At 45.6% G+C, this 17,645-nt stretch overlaps 1 protein-coding gene across 1 annotated transcript in view; it reads right to left on the bottom strand.

Annotated features, from left to right (window-relative positions):
* Positions 1–13,049: 13,049 nt before the first annotated feature.
* Positions 13,050–17,645, bottom strand: part of GPATCH2L (G-patch domain containing 2 like) — a 39,068-nt gene continuing 34,472 nt past the window's right edge. Inside the window, exon 10 of the mRNA XM_056851070.1 lies at positions 13,050–13,210. Within this exon, the coding sequence (XP_056707048.1) occupies positions 13,137–13,210 (74 nt within the window). The 3' untranslated portion in view covers positions 13,050–13,136. The remainder of the gene's footprint in view (positions 13,211–17,645) is intronic.

Raw genomic sequence — 17,645 nt, forward strand, 5'->3', positions numbered from 1 at the left:
GGGCCTATGACAGTTTGTATCACTTGCCTGGGGAACAGAGGCAGGAGGATGCTGTTGCAGTCATTCCACTTGTGGACTAGATGGGCCTTTGGTCTGACCCATCATGGCTCTTCTTATGTTCTTAAGCCTACTTGCCACGAGTTATCCATCTGTGACCTTTTGGCCTGCTTGTAGTAACCTTGGACACTCAGTGTTTCTCCCAATCCCCCATTCCTCTGCCCGTCCACAAGTGTCTTCAATGTGTCACTTCCCACTGACCTTACCTGACAGGGATTCTCCACTATGCTTCTGCAATTTTTATGCCAATAACATTTACTGTAACTGACAAATATGACAGAATGTCTATAAACGTGGAAAAGTGGGCTTTTTTGTTTCTATCGTGGCAGCAGGCAGGTGTTTAAACAGAGTGATTCACCAATACATGGCGTGATATATGAAAGACTGAGAACCACTGATCTAAAACATCCACAGGGACAGTGGTACAGAATCCCATCATGCTGGGGCCGACAGAAGCAAGGCCAGCTCACCATCTAATCAGCCACTTTGGGCACCCAATTGGCAGAGGCCAGTGATAGCCAAGGCAGGCTGCAAAGGCCCCTCTACTGCTGGAGGTTTCCATTCAACCCAGCTAGGACAGAATGGGAGGAGGTACTTGGGGTTGCAACATTCTTGGAGCCACTACTTTATCCTCAGGTAGCTAATTGACTGAGTTTGATTTGATTTTTAGGCCACCCTCCCCGACCAAGTCAGGGCAGCTTGCAGCCCATTACAACAATTTCTGCAATCCATAAAATTAAGTTTCCATACGCTAAATAAAACCAGGCACCCCTAGGCTATAGCAGCTGTAGACGACAGAATTTCATAATAACAGTGAAAGCAAAGGGGAGGAAAGGAGGGGGAAAGAGGAGAGGAGGAGGAGGAGGGGAGGCCAGCTAGATGGAAACCATCACTGTCTGGTGGAACAGCTCAGTTTTACAGGCCCTGCGGAAGACCTTCAAGTCCCACAGGGCCCTAATCTCGCTGGGCACAGCATTCCACCAGGCCGGGGCCAGAGCCAAAAAGGCCCTGGTTGAAGACAGCCAGATGCTCCTTGGGCCAGGGATCACCAGTAGATTTCCTCCAGCCAAGCAAAGTGCTCTTCGGAGGGTGTATCAGAAGAGATGGTTTAACTACTCCCTAACATACTCCCTTGTCGGTGGGGTTTTATGTGGCTTGAGGCTGCTTATTTATGTCCTGGCTTTGTTTAAACCAGGGTTCTCCACTCACTAGAGGGCTTTGTTTTAAAAAAATGAAATTAAGTAGTTCATGCAATGTTGTAATGGTTTCATAAGTGCCTTATCTGATCTTCCCCCTTTAGGAGGAAGCATTTGCAAAATTTAGGTACAGCTACTGCAGATGGTTTTTCCATGATCATTTCTTGAAGCAATGTGGAGTTCCATAGCACCATTCACCCCACACTGTGTTCTGCTGTGTGCTCACATACAGGTCTTACTGCAAGCATATCACTATTTATCAGTCTTCATTCTGTGAGCACTGCTGTCCAGTGGGTGCACCACACAAGAGGATTCCAAGATACAGAGCAACCTCAGCAAACACAATTCTAGTGCTTTAGAAAAGTCATTTCAACTTTGTAAAGTTACGTACGAATAAGCCCTTGGTATCAGAGAAAACCGTCAGCTGGGGACTGTAGACTAGAACAAACTCTGCTTGAGCAGCCTGCATTCTTGGCAGCACTAACTGCTCTCAAATACTTGACCCCCGAGCCCCAGAACTTCCCACAAAAGGGAAAATTTGCTTGCAGATAGTTTGTGACCAATTAACTTGTGGAACACATTTTGTAAGTCGGAGCATCTATCTGCAGGAGGAATAGCCCCAGCCTCCTGACAGCGAGCCCTCATCTGTTCCACTAAATGAAGAAACATGACAAACCTTTTACACAGCAGGCTCTCCAGGAAGTTACATTGATTATTCCAAGTTAATGCTTCCACCCTCTATTACAGGGAAATGGGGAAAGGGAATGGCAAGAGGTGGTATCCGGTGCCAAGGGGGGGTGGAAATCCATTTGCTTAATTTGTATATCTTCACTCACAGTTAAGTCCTTCCCAGAGCTGTAAGCAAGGCAGCCAACTTGTGTCAACTTTCAGCCTCAGGCTTGACTTAGCAGGCAGCAACCACCTCTGAAAGCAAGCCCGGATTCTGTAAGCAACCTAAATTAGTTCCCAAACATTTCCACCTGTGAGTCTCACATGTTAGCACCCAAAGACCCCCCGTTTTGATGAAAAGATTTTCATAGATCCACAAGCCTTCCTCAGTATTATCATCATCATCAACTATAGTCCACCTTTCTTGCTGGGAGTCAAGGTGGATTACATGTATGATCAAAGAAATTCAGTCAATCTGTAAGTGGATTATAAAATATGATAACATATGAATTTAACAACAAAGATTCCTAGCAAGACAAAAAAATGAAGTTGGGTTGGGGGGCGAACCCTACACCACATGCACACATATCTGTTTAAGTTAAGAAGACAATTAGTGTAGCATGCCAAATACTGGACAGCAGCTTTTGAAAGTCCTCACAGCAAGCTGCATGTGCCCCATTGAAGCTTCTGTCCTCAAAACAATGCAGTGAGATCCTTATCAGCTTTAAAAATAAGTGTAAGGGGAATGCTTTTATTATCTTGTCAGGTCTCAGATAGTAGGCAATTCTACAGAGTTATAACTCAAGGTCTAGATCCATCTACCTCATTCTTTGTCTGGACAGAACTTTGCACTGGTTATAGCAAAAAACATCCTTATTGGTTAATCAATATATCTGTTTCTGAACATGGCTCTAGAATGTGGATCATTTGAGAGGTGGCGGGGGAAGAGTTGCCAACAGAAACAAGTTTTGTTGTAAACAAGAGCATATTAATTGGATAGCAGTCTAAATAACCCAGATTAGCCCAAGTTTATCCGAGCTTAGAAGTTAAACAGGGTCAGCCACATTCAGTACTTGAATGGGAAACTACCGAGGAAAACTAGGAAGCAGAGGAAGGCAATGGCAAACAGCCTCTGCTCATCTCTTGCCTTGAAAACCCCATGAAGTGGAACTTCATAAGTCAGTTGCAACTTGACAGCACTTTATTATATTATTACTAACTGGATAGAAACTGTCTCCTAAAGTCACAGACAACCAACATACCTAGATATACCAGGTTAAACTTTATAACACTGTACACTTCAACAGTGTATTATAATAAACATGATAGTGTCTTAATTGTGAACAAAATGTGTTGCAAAATATTGTCGAAGGCTTTCACGGTCAGAGTTCATTGGTTCTTGTAGGTTATCCGGGCTGTGTAACCGTGGTCTTGGAATTTTCTTTCCTGACGTTTCGCCAGCAACTGTGGCAGGCATCTTCAGAGTAGTAACACTGAAGGACAGTGTCTCTCAGTGTCAAGGGTGTAGGAAGAGTAATATATAGTCAGAAAGGGGTTGGGTTTGAGCTCAGTATTGTCCTGCAAAAGTAATGTGCTAATCATTGTCCTGTAAGTATCAAGATAATGTGCTAATGATGGTATGGTATGGAACCATTGTATCCTGAAGTGATCTGTTAATGTGTGTAATCCAAAGCTAATCTGCATGGCTATTGTTGAATGTTGTCTTTGTTAGTCTGGAGGTTTTTTAGAACAGGAAGCCAAGCCTTATTCATTCTTAAACTCTTAATTCATTCTTAAATTCTTAAACTATAATCGTGGTGGTTGTGCTTCTGTCTTGCATAGTTTTCTGTGTGTGTCGGGATGAAGAGTGGAATTGTTGATCAGAATGCTAGTTTTCCTGGTAATTTTGAGAGACCCCCTCACCTCTGCAGGAGTATATCGTATACCTTGCAGCTGTGGAGAAGTTTACATCGGGACCACAAAACGCAGCATACAAACAAGGATAAAAGAACATGAAAGATACTGCAGACTTGGCCAACCTGAGAAATCAGCAGTGGCTGAACATGGACTGACACAAACAGGACACAGGGTCTTATTCCAAGACACTGAAAGACTGGACAATTCTACCAACTATTTTGTCAGATTGCACAGAGAAGCCATTGAAATTCATAAACATCAGCACAACTTTAACAGAAAAGAGGAGAGTTTAAGAATGAATAAGGCTTGGCTTCCTGTTCTAAAAAACCTCCAGACTAACAAAGACAACATTCAACAATAGCCATGCAGATTATCTTTGGATTACACACATTAACAGATCACTTCAGGATACAATGGTTCCATATTAACATACCATACCCTCATTAGCACATTATCTTGATACTTACAGGACAATGATTAGCACATTACTTTTGCAGGACAATACTCAGCTCAAACCCAACCCCTTTCTGACTATATATTACTCTTCCTACACCCTTGACACTGAGAGACACTGTCCTTCAGTGTTACTACTCTGAAGATGCCTGCCACAGATGCTGGCGAAACGTCAGGAAAGAAAATTCCAAGACCACGGTTACACAGCCCGGATAACCTACAAAAATGTGTTGCATTTAAACAGTGAACATATCCCTGGAAATATGTTGGATATTTCTCAGGATATAATTCCATATTTTTCTTACATAAAAATCTTACTATACATTTTTACTGAGTAGAACCTTGTCCTACAAAGCCTGGTGGAATGCTCTGCCTAGTAACATCAGGGCCCTGCAGGACCTTAAAGAGTTCCGCAGGGCAACGCCACTGGAAGTGGCAGCTCTGGAGGAAGGGTGGTGGTTCAATGTACACAAAATTACTAAAAATACTGTTTATACACATAGCCTAAATGTAATTTTAAAGTATATATAAAGTATACATAAAACATCTATGAATTTCACGTTTAGACTTGGGTCCCATCCCCAAGATATCTCATTACGTATATGCAAAAACTCCAAAATACAGAAAGATCCAAAATACGGACCACTTCTGGTCCCAAGCAGTCCGGTTAAGGGATACTCAACTTGTATTAAGAATAGCATAGCATTTGTTTGTAACTGGAAGGAGCACCTGAATTTACAGCCACCATATAATTACTATTTCAAGGCAGATGGAGGAGCATCAGGAATGGTGTGAGTAGAGTTGAGAACTGTAACTGGGAAATTCTAGGAGATCCAGAAATGGTGCCTGGAGAGAGCAGAATTTGGAGAGGGAATGTGATGCCATACAGCCCACCCTTCCTCCAGAGCTGCCACCTCCTCCAGAGCAACTGATTTTTGTAGCCTGAGGAACATTTGTAGTTCTGGGAGAACATTGGGTCCCACCTTGAGGTTGGTAACCCTTATGAGAAGTAGGATTCCCCAGTCTGCAGAGGGTGTGCCAATCCATGTTCTGATTTCTGGCAGTCCAAATCTACTACAGTAGTGCCTGCCAAACCCTCATGCTAACACACACCTTAAATCCCAAATATATATTTTCCCCTACACTGATGTCACAGTACAACTCCTTCTAGAAGAAGACGACATCTGGGCACAGAAAGAAATAAAACAAATCCATCCCACAGTTAGCAGAAAACCTTTATTTAACATATGAAGCACGCTGCTCTCTAAACAATATTTAAAAAATAAAAATTCCAGAGTCACAACACAGCATATAACACTTGCCTCAAATGGAGCTTGCGAAGCTCTCAAGAGTCCAAGATCAACACTCGACTGACCTGCAAGAGGCTTGCATGTGGAGACAGGAAAAGCCTTGCAAGGATTATGACGAGTTACACTCCAGCAGAAATGTTTGTTACAATTACTGATGTGGCACAGGGTTCCTCAAACATCAGAAGTACCCATGCTCAGAATAGCTGCCACTTTTAGTAAACTTCCACAAAACTTACAGATAGGAGCAGCTTCATGGATTTCAGAGATGAGCTTAGAAAAAGTTCACAAACAGGCCTGACTCTCACAGAAGCGGCAAACTTGTACACTACTTCGGACTGTAAGCAGCAGCTCACGTAACCAAATGTCCTTCCATACAGAAAGCTCTCTTGTCACACAATATTAGCATGTCAGGAAGAACACCTGTGCTGCTTCTACCCATAATGCAGGTGTAGTAATCTAACACTTACAGTAATTAAACAAGAGTCTGCGAGCCTGTCAGTGTCTATCACAAAAGGCTGACAAGACAGATCCTTAACCTAGAAAATCTGCTTTCCCCCTCCTTCCTTTTTGTAACATCTAGTCTGATGAAGAGGTCTGATGAGCTCAAAAGCTTGCATAATGTTTTGTGTCATTTCGGTTGGCTTTAATAAAAGATATTAACATGGGTTTTGTTTCTTGTTCAGGAAGAACACAAGCCTAGTTTCTTCTCAACATGTTAGCTTTGATGTTAAAAGAATTTTTTATATGGAAGAACATTCAGACATTTGAGCAACACAAACAATTTGAACCAGTCTCAGAGTTGCCACCTCAGTGAAGACAGAACTACATGCCCTATGATGTAGTTCTGTGCTTATTTCCCCAGACAATTTATTTTTAGCAAAATGCAGCAAGGACTGCATTTAAAAGGCTGGCGCAGGGAAGGGGCTATTTAATTTTCTCCCTGTACTATTTTCCTTTCAAACCCCACCTTGAATGCTGATTTTACACCTGCTGGGCAAAATAGCTGGGTACCTGAATCCTACCCCCCAGCATAAATAATAGTGGGGGGGGGGAGTGGTGGAAATTTTTGGCAGAGGAATAGTGCAAGGAGAAAAAATTAAATAGCCCTTCTACCACCTGTACCAGTCTCCCATATCAAATGGCAACCACTGCAACTATATTGTTAAAAAACATATCAGAGAAAAATAAGTTCCAGACTGAGAACTAAACACAAGCAGCTACCTGAATCTAAGTATAGCCTTGGCTATTGGCAGTCATGATATGACTATTGCAATATTACATACATATTAAAGGAAACACAGCGAGGGGAAAATTGCAAACACAAAACTCCACTATAGTACCTGCAAAACCAAATTCCTATGAGATTACTGAACAAGGGCATTTTGGCACCTTGACTCTTTATCTATGTGAAAGCGTTTGATTTCTGCTGTAAAAGGCTACTGGTTAAAAAGGGCTTGTGAAACGCATGTAATATTTTCTTAATTTTTCTACTTGAAAGTACAAACGTCAATGGCTCTCTGAAAAGAAATATATAATCCAGCACTGCTAACTGGGTGTCGGTCTACCCCCCACCACAAGGCAGCATGCTACTGCTTACAAAATAAATGTTTGGCAGCAATACACATGCAAAGGGGTAGGAAAAACAGGGAGTTGGCCCATAGCTAAAATAATCTGTATGGGATTTGAAGGCATCAAGCAAAAATATTCTGTGTATACAATCCTCATGCTTTACATGTAACGGATTTCAGGTCCCCACGTGTGTGCGATCCACACAGTTGCTGCACTCCCTGTGGCAAACTGCTTTGAGGGTAGTAGTTCACCATGTGGATAGCTCTCACCGTGTGGGGTTGCCTATGTCATTGGAAAACAGACAAATGCATGCAAAGGACACCAATCCACAAACCAGAATAAACAGAACTGATCACCATGTGGTAGCAGCTGCCCCATGCAGAAAGGTTCAAACAAACATGTCATGAGAGGCACAGCGTAGTCATCATGTTTTTCTCAGATTTCTATTTCTACCTGATGATTAGGTGAAAAGGAGGAGAGGAGGAGGTCACAATAGCAAACGGTGGGCAAGGATAGATGTCACAAAACTGCCACAAAAGAACCACAAAAAAATCTGGATGCCGGAGGGATAGAACATCTTACCCATACAGCTTTGCACGTAGCCAAAGATTTCATTAAACTGAGCTCACACCTACTGTGTGCAAATGTTAGCATGCCAGATAAGTAACCCGGATGAGTACTGTGTTGGTGTACTAATATTGGTGGGACTGCAGGCACAGAGGGCCTGTTTAAACACGACACTGGGCAAGCAGTTCCTCTGTCCTTCCAACATCATGTCTAAATCAAGCCCAAGAAAACCTCACACTTATGTAGAAGTTCTGCGCTCTGCTTCAGGAAGCTCTACACATGTAGCATCCTCCCACAATGCAGATACAACCAATGCAGATACATATCTGGATGTGCACTTTCATGCACATCTCAGTATTTATCCAGGCTTCACTGAAATGTTTGGATATTTCTTGTGACGCAGATGGAGATCTGCACCTCCACCTGGGGCTACTAGTCGCCAACAACTGGTGTGGGATCTTGGCCCTGGAGTAGAATGTAAAGCCATTTTATATTCTCAGTCTGAAATGATACCTTTTACATACTTTTAACACTGTATGTGACTATGCTCAGATACCCAGGCTAGCCCAATCTCGTCAGATCACAGAAGCTAAGCAGGGTCAGTCCTGGTTCGTATTTGGACGGGAGAGCACCAAGGAATACCAGGGTTGCTATGCAGAGGAAGGCAATCCACCTCAGTCCCCTGCCTTGAAAACCCCATAAGGGGTCACAATAAGTCAGATACAACTTGACAGCACTTTATGAGAGCCAGCATGGTTGTAGTGGTTAAGGTGTTGGACTAGGACCTGGGAAACCAAATTTGAATCTCCACTCTGCCATGAAAACTTGCTGAGTGACCTTGGGCCAGTCACACACTCTCAGCCCTGACCCTGGGAGACCATCAAGGAATACTAGGGTCCTGATGCCGAGACAGGCAATGACAAACCACCTCTGAAGGTCTCTTGCCTTGAAAATCCCACCAGAGGTTGCCGTAAGCCAGCTGTGACTTTACAGCAACAATTTTTTTTACAGGATATTCTTTTTCCAGTCACAATGTATGGTATAAAAGTTAAATGGAAAGGAATACTGAAGTGTGTATACTGTAGCTTAGAAAAATCAATACTTCTCACAAGTGTGTAATTTCTTAGCAGTTATATATAGGGTCCCATGACCTCCGAATCTTTTTTAAAAGTATGGCTATTGCCATCCAGGTCCTCTTAATGCCATTACTGACTTTTTTTGCCATCCAGATCTGCTTAGTGCCTTTTTACTGACTCAACTGATTATCCCTACTACTACCACCTTGGAAAACAAAAGATTTTTTTTAAAAATCTGCTTTCAAAACTGCAGTCAAAACAAAATAAATTTGGACAATCCTATTCACAGAATTGTGGTTTTCTGCTAAACACATGTTCTTTTGTGGTAGAATTTTAATATGTGCAGAATTCTCAGGGTCCTGCTAGTAAGATTCAGATGCTAAGCAAATATTCATATTATTTGACAACTGGGCTTACTGTAAGTATAGTAGTGGCTATGCACATCAACAGAACCTTTTTACATTTGTATAAATAACTCTTTAAAAAGGAAGGGAAAGCTTCAAAGAGAAACTGTAGAATTATCCCATTTGTGCCTTTCCTCAGATTCCTTAAAGCAATTAGGAAAAGGTTCTTGTGTTATATTTTATAGACACCATAAGGAAAAATGAGATAAAAAAATTAAGAGAACAGTTCATCAAAATAAAGAAGTAGTGAAGCTGCAACTCAGCACCACTTTATTAAGCTCAGCGAAAGGGAGTTTTTCACATGCATCCCTTTGTGAGTACGACTGATTCCATACCCAAGAAGTAAACCAAAGGTAGAATAATGAACTTTTCAAGATCTTGAGGTCACTGGTTACTACTATTATGCAGCACAGATGTGTTCGGTACTGTACACTACACAAGAGATTGCTCTTGTTCATTTCAATAGGGTTTGGGAAAGGAAGTCTTCCCGGTGTGTGTGTGTGGGGGGAAGATGTGGCTGAACTGTGACCAAAGTGACAAACCTGGAAGCAACGTGATGGTGGCTCTCCCAAGTTCCCTTATAAATCCTCATAGGGAACCCAAATAAGCCTGGACATGCATCCGCCGTACAGATTAAAGGGACTTTCAACATCAATTTTAAAGTCATTAAAAGCACAGAAAGTGTTTACATAGAGAAGAATTTATGCCAGGACTGAAGATTGGTGTTAATGGCTCAGGCAAGGCATCACTAATGTAACTATACTAATAAGGCATAAGTGAGCTGATCTACATTATTTGATAATATAAGTATATCACATGTGACGAAATCCATCAGTATAATTGATGGTGGCTTACAGAGTTGCCATTTTAACTTTTTTTATACTTAAATGCATTTTTTAATGCCTGTATCATGTTGTCTATTTCTATGTGTGTGCTACAGGCCAAAAGAAATCAAAACCATTTTTAAAAGCGACTGAAACATATTAAGCTTTTACCCACATCTAAGCAGCTTCGATTTCTTTCCCAGGATGGGGCTCCATATGTATATAAGTAGCAGTTCAGGTCTATGGTTCCATAGGCTGTGGCCTTATACCCTTAAGGTACAAGGCTGGACTAGACGGACCATTGGTCTGATCCGCAGGGCTCCTCTTCTTCCCTTCACAACTGCCATGCAGCCGATGAGATCCAACCAAAGATCACATGGTTGACTGTCTACAAGCACATTGTTTAGAAATAAAACCTGAAGGAGGGTTCAAACAGACCATGCAAGAAAGAAGAGCAGCCTGCGTTTGCTAAGATACCGTATATACTCGCGTATAAGCCGAGTTTTTCAGCCCAAAAAAAAGGGCTGAAAAAGCCAGCCTCGGCTTATACGCGGGTCAATACAGTAGGGGAGGGAGGGGGGAACTTACCGCCGCCGCCATCGCCGCCATTGCTGCCGTGCCCGTGTGGCTTCCCCCAGCCAGGAGCGCCCTGGGAGAGCCTCCAGAGGCCTCTGGAGGCCCTGTCGCCGCCCCTGCCGGGCACAGCGAGGACCCTGCCGGCCGGCGCCGGCCTGGGAGGGCCTCTAGAGGCCCCGTCGCCGCCCCTGCCGGGCGCAGCGAGGACCCTGCCAGCCGGCGCCGGCCTTGGAGGGCCTCCAGAGGCCCCGTCGCCGCCCCTGCCAGGCGCAGCGAGGCTCCTGCCGGCCGGCGCCGGCCTGGGAGGGCCTCTAGAGGCCCCGTCGCCGCCCCTGCCGGGCGCAGCGAGGCTCCTGCCGGTCGGCGCCGGCCTGGGAGGGCCTCTAAAGGCCCCGTCGCCGCCCCTGCCGGGCGCAGCGAGGCTCCTGCCGGCCGGCGCCGGCCTGGGAGGGCCTCTAGAGGCCCCGTTGCCGCCCCTGCCGGGCGCAGCGAGGCCCCTGCCGGCCGGCGCCGGCCTGCGCACCTGGATTGAGGTAAGCCTGCAGGGGGGGGGGGTTATAAGCCGACCCTCGCCTTATACGCGGGTGCCTAATTTTTCCCCATTTTGGGGGAGAAATTAGGCACCTCGGCTTATACGCGGGTCGGCTTATACACGGGTATATACGGTACCAAGATAACGTATTGGCAAACAAAATTACAACAAAAATCCTGGGTACATGGCTGTCAAAGTTCATAACACTTGATTTTGATTTGAAGTACTGAGGAATAGGTAGCCATGAAAAGAAAGGCTGCTGGAGAAGGGGGGGGGAGGCACCACTCCCTAAACCTACACTGTAATGAATACAATGCTATTGGTAATGAAGAATAAAATACAGCAGATCCTTCCCCTTATAGTACTGTCCAGGGGAGAGATTATACTGCAAGAAAAGTCTTAGTTTGAAGAGGCTCAATTAAATGATCCTACCTGTACAAACACTGCTCTGAAACAAGACATTTAAAAGATATTTAAAAGAACTGCAACATGTGGACCTCAGCTTTATACCCCAGCAGAGTCCTTGCAATAGCTTCCAGAATAGAACAGCCGTGATTGGTAGTCCATTTCATTGTCATTTGTTTTAAGGATGATATATTGCAGAACCTCCCACATAACAGCCCAGTCTGTGCATTTATGGTTCCACTGACTTGTGCATCATGAAACATAGGAAAACAAGGCCAGAGGAAAGGAACCCTAATTAAAAATCATTATTAGGATACCCCAGTGACACAGGAGGAAAAATCTAGAGAGGTAATTGTATATACAGAAAGCCAACAGCCACTCCAGAGGGGGGCAAAGCCAGTCTATTTCCTCAAAAGCCTTTGGGAATGTTCCCTATGCGAAACTTCACACACCATCCTATTCAGATAACGTGTTTTATCCTCTGTGAATCTCTGTTCTAATCAGATTTCTGCAGGCTTGTTTTCAGCTCTTATGCTTTGCCAATGACATGGGCTCTACCTCCCCAAAGCACTGTAATTAGAATCTTTCCTGTAGAACACAGGACTTTCTAGAGCTTACAACACCCAACGGATGACGACTTTTGCAAGAAAGACAGACATCTGAAGTATCCAGTAATATTTTGTGCACACCACCAGCAACTGCTGACAGGTGTCGGAGATTAGTGTGCAATGCAGTTATACATCAATTAAAGCTGATGCATTATAGCACAACCTGTCCTGGGTGTAATTTTTTTTAATAACATATGGAGGAGGGAGTTGGGTGGTGGCAGCTCTGTAGCATGATTGGCCCAGCTGGAATTGATGCGGCACTGCTTGGGGCAGGACAACCATCTCCCAACTACAAATGGAGATCTGTAAAAGACTTGCACGGCTGAGGAACCATGCCTCAGTAGGAGCTGTGGGGCCGACAGAGAAGGTAGACACAGCTCTCCTGGGAGGAAGCCTCAACATGGAAGGCAACCTGGAGAAACTCCAGAACATGAGCCTAGCAGAGCCAGTCAGCTGGTGGCTGCCACCTCTTCCAGTTGCTATCTGATTTCATTCATACATAAGAAACAGTGATATTGTGAGCACATTAGAGCCCATGTTACCAATACGTCTTACGGAGTTATCATCACTTCACACTGTTTTTTAAGGGAAATAACCATAGCGTTAAAGGAGGTATTACGGTAAATACTTACTCAGTAATAGGAGGAACATTGAAAATGTGGAAACCCCAGCATCAGTTAGGCATTTTTACAAACATGATTTTGAAGGATGTGTGGGGCAACAGAGGTGAGCATCGTTTTGACAGAGGTGAGCATCACATGCTAACACTGAAGAGATGGCTACTGCCAGTCAAGGAAGTTGATAAAGATACTGACATACTCTGCAGTCCAACAAGAATACCCAACCGGTTCTCCAAAGGAACAGCTGCCTCCAATCTAACAGCAGTCAAGAACTTTCTCTTACAGCATTTTAAAAGAGCTGTCTGGGGTAACAATGGTACTTTTCTCCAATGAAAGGACTCTGGCCTGTCCAGTCAGTTCTGGTGTCTCTGGGAGTGTGTCACTGGTGAAGCAGGGTCTGATGCATCTATGTGGATAGATAAAGCTGCTGGAATACAACAACCAGGAGAGAAGACAGAGGTATAATGAACAGTAATGTCATAGAAAAATACATAACTACAATTCTGCATGCCTGGATTTCATTTGCCTAGCCCCACCCCTGTCATTATTGCTTATCTCATTCATTTACTTTCAGCCAGGGTTACTGTACTCCAGAAGGCTAGAACAGCAACAACAGTCATACAGGGCAGGACTTCCTTTATTTGATTTTTAAAGTGCCATCCTGAAAGCTGGCTTCTGCTAACAGATTACATGCTTCCTAGCCTTTTGGAAAGGGAGGAAAGGGGAGAAAGGGCTCTGTTCAGTCACTCACAAACATCATTAATGCACCTTATTCTTTATCCTGACCATGGGACGCAGAGGGAAAAACACACACATGGGCACAGTGCCAACTTATTGCATGATATAAGGGACTCCGGAGCCCAAAAAACCAGATTCTGAAAGGCTGCTGACCTCCGTACCTAAGCCTTGTCTGTGTGCCAACATATCCAGGCTTGTGCTTATACTACACCAGATGAAAAAAATCAACATTCTGAGCCAGAGTACCGTATATACTCGGGTATAAGCCAACCCGAGTATAAGCCGAGGTGCCTAATTTCACCCCAAAAATGGGGAAAAATTAGGCACCCACGTATAAGCCGAGGGGGAAATGCACCCCTCCCCCCCCCGCAGGCTTACCTGACCGGGCTCCAGGCGCGCAGGCAGGCAGTGGCGGCGGCCCCCTCCCTGCGCGCAGGAGGCCCCGCAGGGTCAGCTGGCAAGTGGGAGGACCGGCCCGGGGGAGGTGGGGGGGGGGAGGTGGGGGGGGAGAAACCGCCGCTACCCAGCAGAAGGCCGGGAGGGGGGTGAAGAAACCGCCGCCGCCGCGCAGAAGGCCCGATCGTGCAAAAGGCGCGATCACGATCGCGCAAAAGGCACAATTGGGTGGGGTGGGGGAGAAACCGCCACCGCCGCACAGAAGGCGCGATCGGGTGGGGTGGGGAAAGAAGCTGCCACCACCGCTGCGCAGAAGGCGCGATCAGGTGGGGTGGGGGTTAGAAGGCGGGACAGCCTGCCCATCAGCTGGCTGGCGGGAGCACACTGGGAGAGGGCCTGGCAGGCGAATTACCGTATTGACCCGAGTATAAGCCGAGGTGAGTTTTTTAAGCCAAAAATAATGGCTAAAAAACTCGGCTTATACTCGAGTATATACGGTAACCAAAATTCTGACCAGGAATGTCAAAAACAGCATCTATTGGCTTCTCCAATTCACTTTATTCTGCTTCAAAGGTTTTAAAGAGGATGCAATTTTTTCCCAGCAAATAACGGAAGAGGAGCAGAGAAGACAATGAAGTCTGGGGAAGACATGAGATGTGGAGTAAGGGAATGCTGCCAGCATGGCAGAGAAGCAAGGTGCTATGCATAGCACCCACATCCCAACCCCCTACCTGCAGTTTGTACAGGAAGTAGGAAGAAACAGCTTCTGTTCTTCGTCAAAAAGTGAAGCAACTTTAGGGGAAAGGTGGAACCAGTCTAAGCAACAGACTATCCTGTGCAAAAAGGTACGTTGTTTACTCACTGAGAAGGTCCTTTCCGCTCTGAAGTAGAACGTCATCTTAAGCTTTGGTGTTTCTCGCCCCATTGCTTGGAGAGGCAGGACTAAAAAACTACTTCCTGTCTCGTGGGAAGGGAACGCCTGAACTTCCAGTTTTCTTCAACAAGCTCATAAGAGACAGTGACATATTAACAACATTTATAAAACGGGAACACAACTAACTGGTTGAACAATTAACGGTAACAACGGTTCTGTGCATCAGTAATAACGGTTCTGTGCATCAGGAATTATTTGGCTGAGAATCGTTAAGCAGCCACCCTTGGAAGATGATGATCCATCTCCAGGTGGGCAAGATGACCTTCTACTTCAGAGCGGAAAGGACCTTCTCTGTGAGTAAACAACGTACCTTTCCCGCTCTGAAGGAAGGTCATCTTGAGCTTTGGGATGTCCAAGAGCAATTATTTCGGGTGGGACCTAATTGTCATTGTCTTTCACCACATGTTGTAGAATAGGTCTCCCAAAGGCCGCTTCTGCGGATGCCAAGGTGTTGATACGGTAATGCTTGATGAACGTGGAGGCATTAGACCACGTAGCCGCCTTACAGATTTCTTCTGTAGAAGCTTGCTTTAAAGAAGGCGGCTGAGGTAGCGGCGCTTCGCAATTAATGGGCCGTGATGCCGGATGGTACTTTGTGGCCGTTGGCCAGATATGCTTCCCTGATGCAACTGCGAATGGTCGAACTTATCGCTTGGAGGGACATGTGCATGCCCTTGTTGGGGGCTGTTATCAAGATAAACAGGAACACCGTCTTCCTGATAGTAACCGTCCGTGAAATGTAGATACTCAGCACCCGACGGAGATCCAAAGTATGCCAGCTGCGTTCTTTGGGGTTAGTTGGATTGGGACAGAACGAGGGGAGATGGATCTCCTGCGTCTGGTGGTATTGAGTGTTTATTTTGGTAATGAAGGAGGGGTCGGTTCGAAGGACCACCTTATTCTTGTGAAATATGCATAAGTCCTCACGTATGGAAAGCGCTCCCAATTCTGACACGCGTCTGGCCGAGGTGATGGCCGTTAAGAACAATGTCTTCATCCTAAGGAGACGGAGAGGAACTTCTCACATTGGTTCAAATGGCTTCTTGGTGAGAGCTGATAGAACCGTGTTAAGTCTCCAAGTGGGAAAATGATGCATGACGGGAGGTGTGGATTGTGCCACTCCTTTGATAAAGGCTTTCACCTGCGGATGTGAGGACAACGGAAAGCCGTCAAATTCTGGGCACACGGAGGCAATTGCTGAGATCTGCTTCTGGAGAGTGGAGGCTCTGAGGTTTTGGCGTACTCCGACCTGTAAGAAGGCCAAGACCTGTGGCAAAGATGGTGACCTGGTGTTGGCTGACTTCTGCCCACACCATCGGGAGGTCTTCCAGGTATATTCATATATCCTTTTGGTAGAAGGATGCCTGGCCTGTAAAATGGTTGAGACTACATCTTGGGACAGGCCCAGGTCTAAAAGCCCAGCCCTCTCAACCTCCACACGTTCAACTGGAACCATCCTGGATCCGGGCGGATCAATGGTCCTTGACAAAGGAGATCCCGGGTTATCGGCAACTGCCATGGAGGACAAATTGACATTTCCATCAGAGCTACAAACCAAGACCGACGTGGCCAGTTTGGGGCTATCAGAATGATTTCTGCTCTCTCTGACTGTATGTTTCGGATGACCTTCGGTAGGATCGGCAGAGGAGGGAACCCGTACATCAGACCCTGTGGCCAAGGAGACAAGAGGGCATCTACTTGTTCAGCGTTCGGATGGAAGAACCAAGAGAAGAATCTGTGGACTTATCGATTTTGCACCGAGGCAAACAGGTCCACTTCCGGAGTCCCGAATTGGTTGGTTATTGAGAGGAAGATCTGAGGGTCCAACGCCCATTCCCCTTCCTGGATGGATTGGCGGCTGAACCAATCCAATTCTAGGTTGTGTATGCCTCTGACATGTTCCACTCTCAAGGAACAAAGATGTTTTTCCGCCCAAATCATGATGATCGAGGCTTCCCGATGCAGATGTGAGGACCTGGACCCGCCCTGTTTGTTGATGTGGGCCTTGGAGGCCACATTGTCGGTTCGTATGAGGACATGATTGTTCATCAGGATGTGTTGGAACTTCAACAGAGCTAACCTCACCGTTCTCAACTCCAAAAGATTGATGTGGAGTTTGGTTTCTGAGGGGGTCCAAAAACCTTGGGCAAAAGATCCTCGGACCATTGCACCCCATTTTTTGAGACTGGCATCGGTGAAAACTTGGATGGGCAGGTAAGTTTGACCGGATGTCAAATTGGCCCGGTTGATCCACCATTTTAGGCTGGACCTGGCTGGATGCACTTGTTGATCTTGTGTATAATGAGCAGCTGGAAGGGGCGCAGAGCGACCTGAAGAGGCCTGGAGTGGAACCAAGACCAGGGTACTAAGCCGATACAGGAGATCATCAACCCTAGAAGTCTTGTGAGGGCCATGAGGCAATGTTGCGGAGCCTTGGCTGTGGACCTGGCCACTGCAGCTATCTTGATCGCCCTGGGCTCTGGTAGGAAAACCTTGTTGTGGATGGAGTCTATAATAGCTCCCAGATGAAGGATGCATTGAGCTGGAACCAGATAACTTTTTGCCCTGTTTATTAGGTTACCGAAACCCTCTAAGGCTTGAATGACCCGGTTGGTGTTTTTGGTGGCCAAGTCGTAGGAAGGTGCGCAGATGAGAAGATCGTCGAGGTAAGGGTGCAACTGAATCCCTTCCTTCCTCAACAGGGCTACTACTGTCACTAAGACCTTTGAGAATACATGTGGGGCGGACGCAAGTCCGAAGGGCAAGGCTCTGAATTGCATGTGGAGGTCCATGT

This window comes from Euleptes europaea, chromosome 6 (assembly GCF_029931775.1).
Source record: "Euleptes europaea isolate rEulEur1 chromosome 6, rEulEur1.hap1, whole genome shotgun sequence".
Taxonomy (NCBI): Eukaryota; Metazoa; Chordata; class Lepidosauria; order Squamata; family Sphaerodactylidae; genus Euleptes; species Euleptes europaea.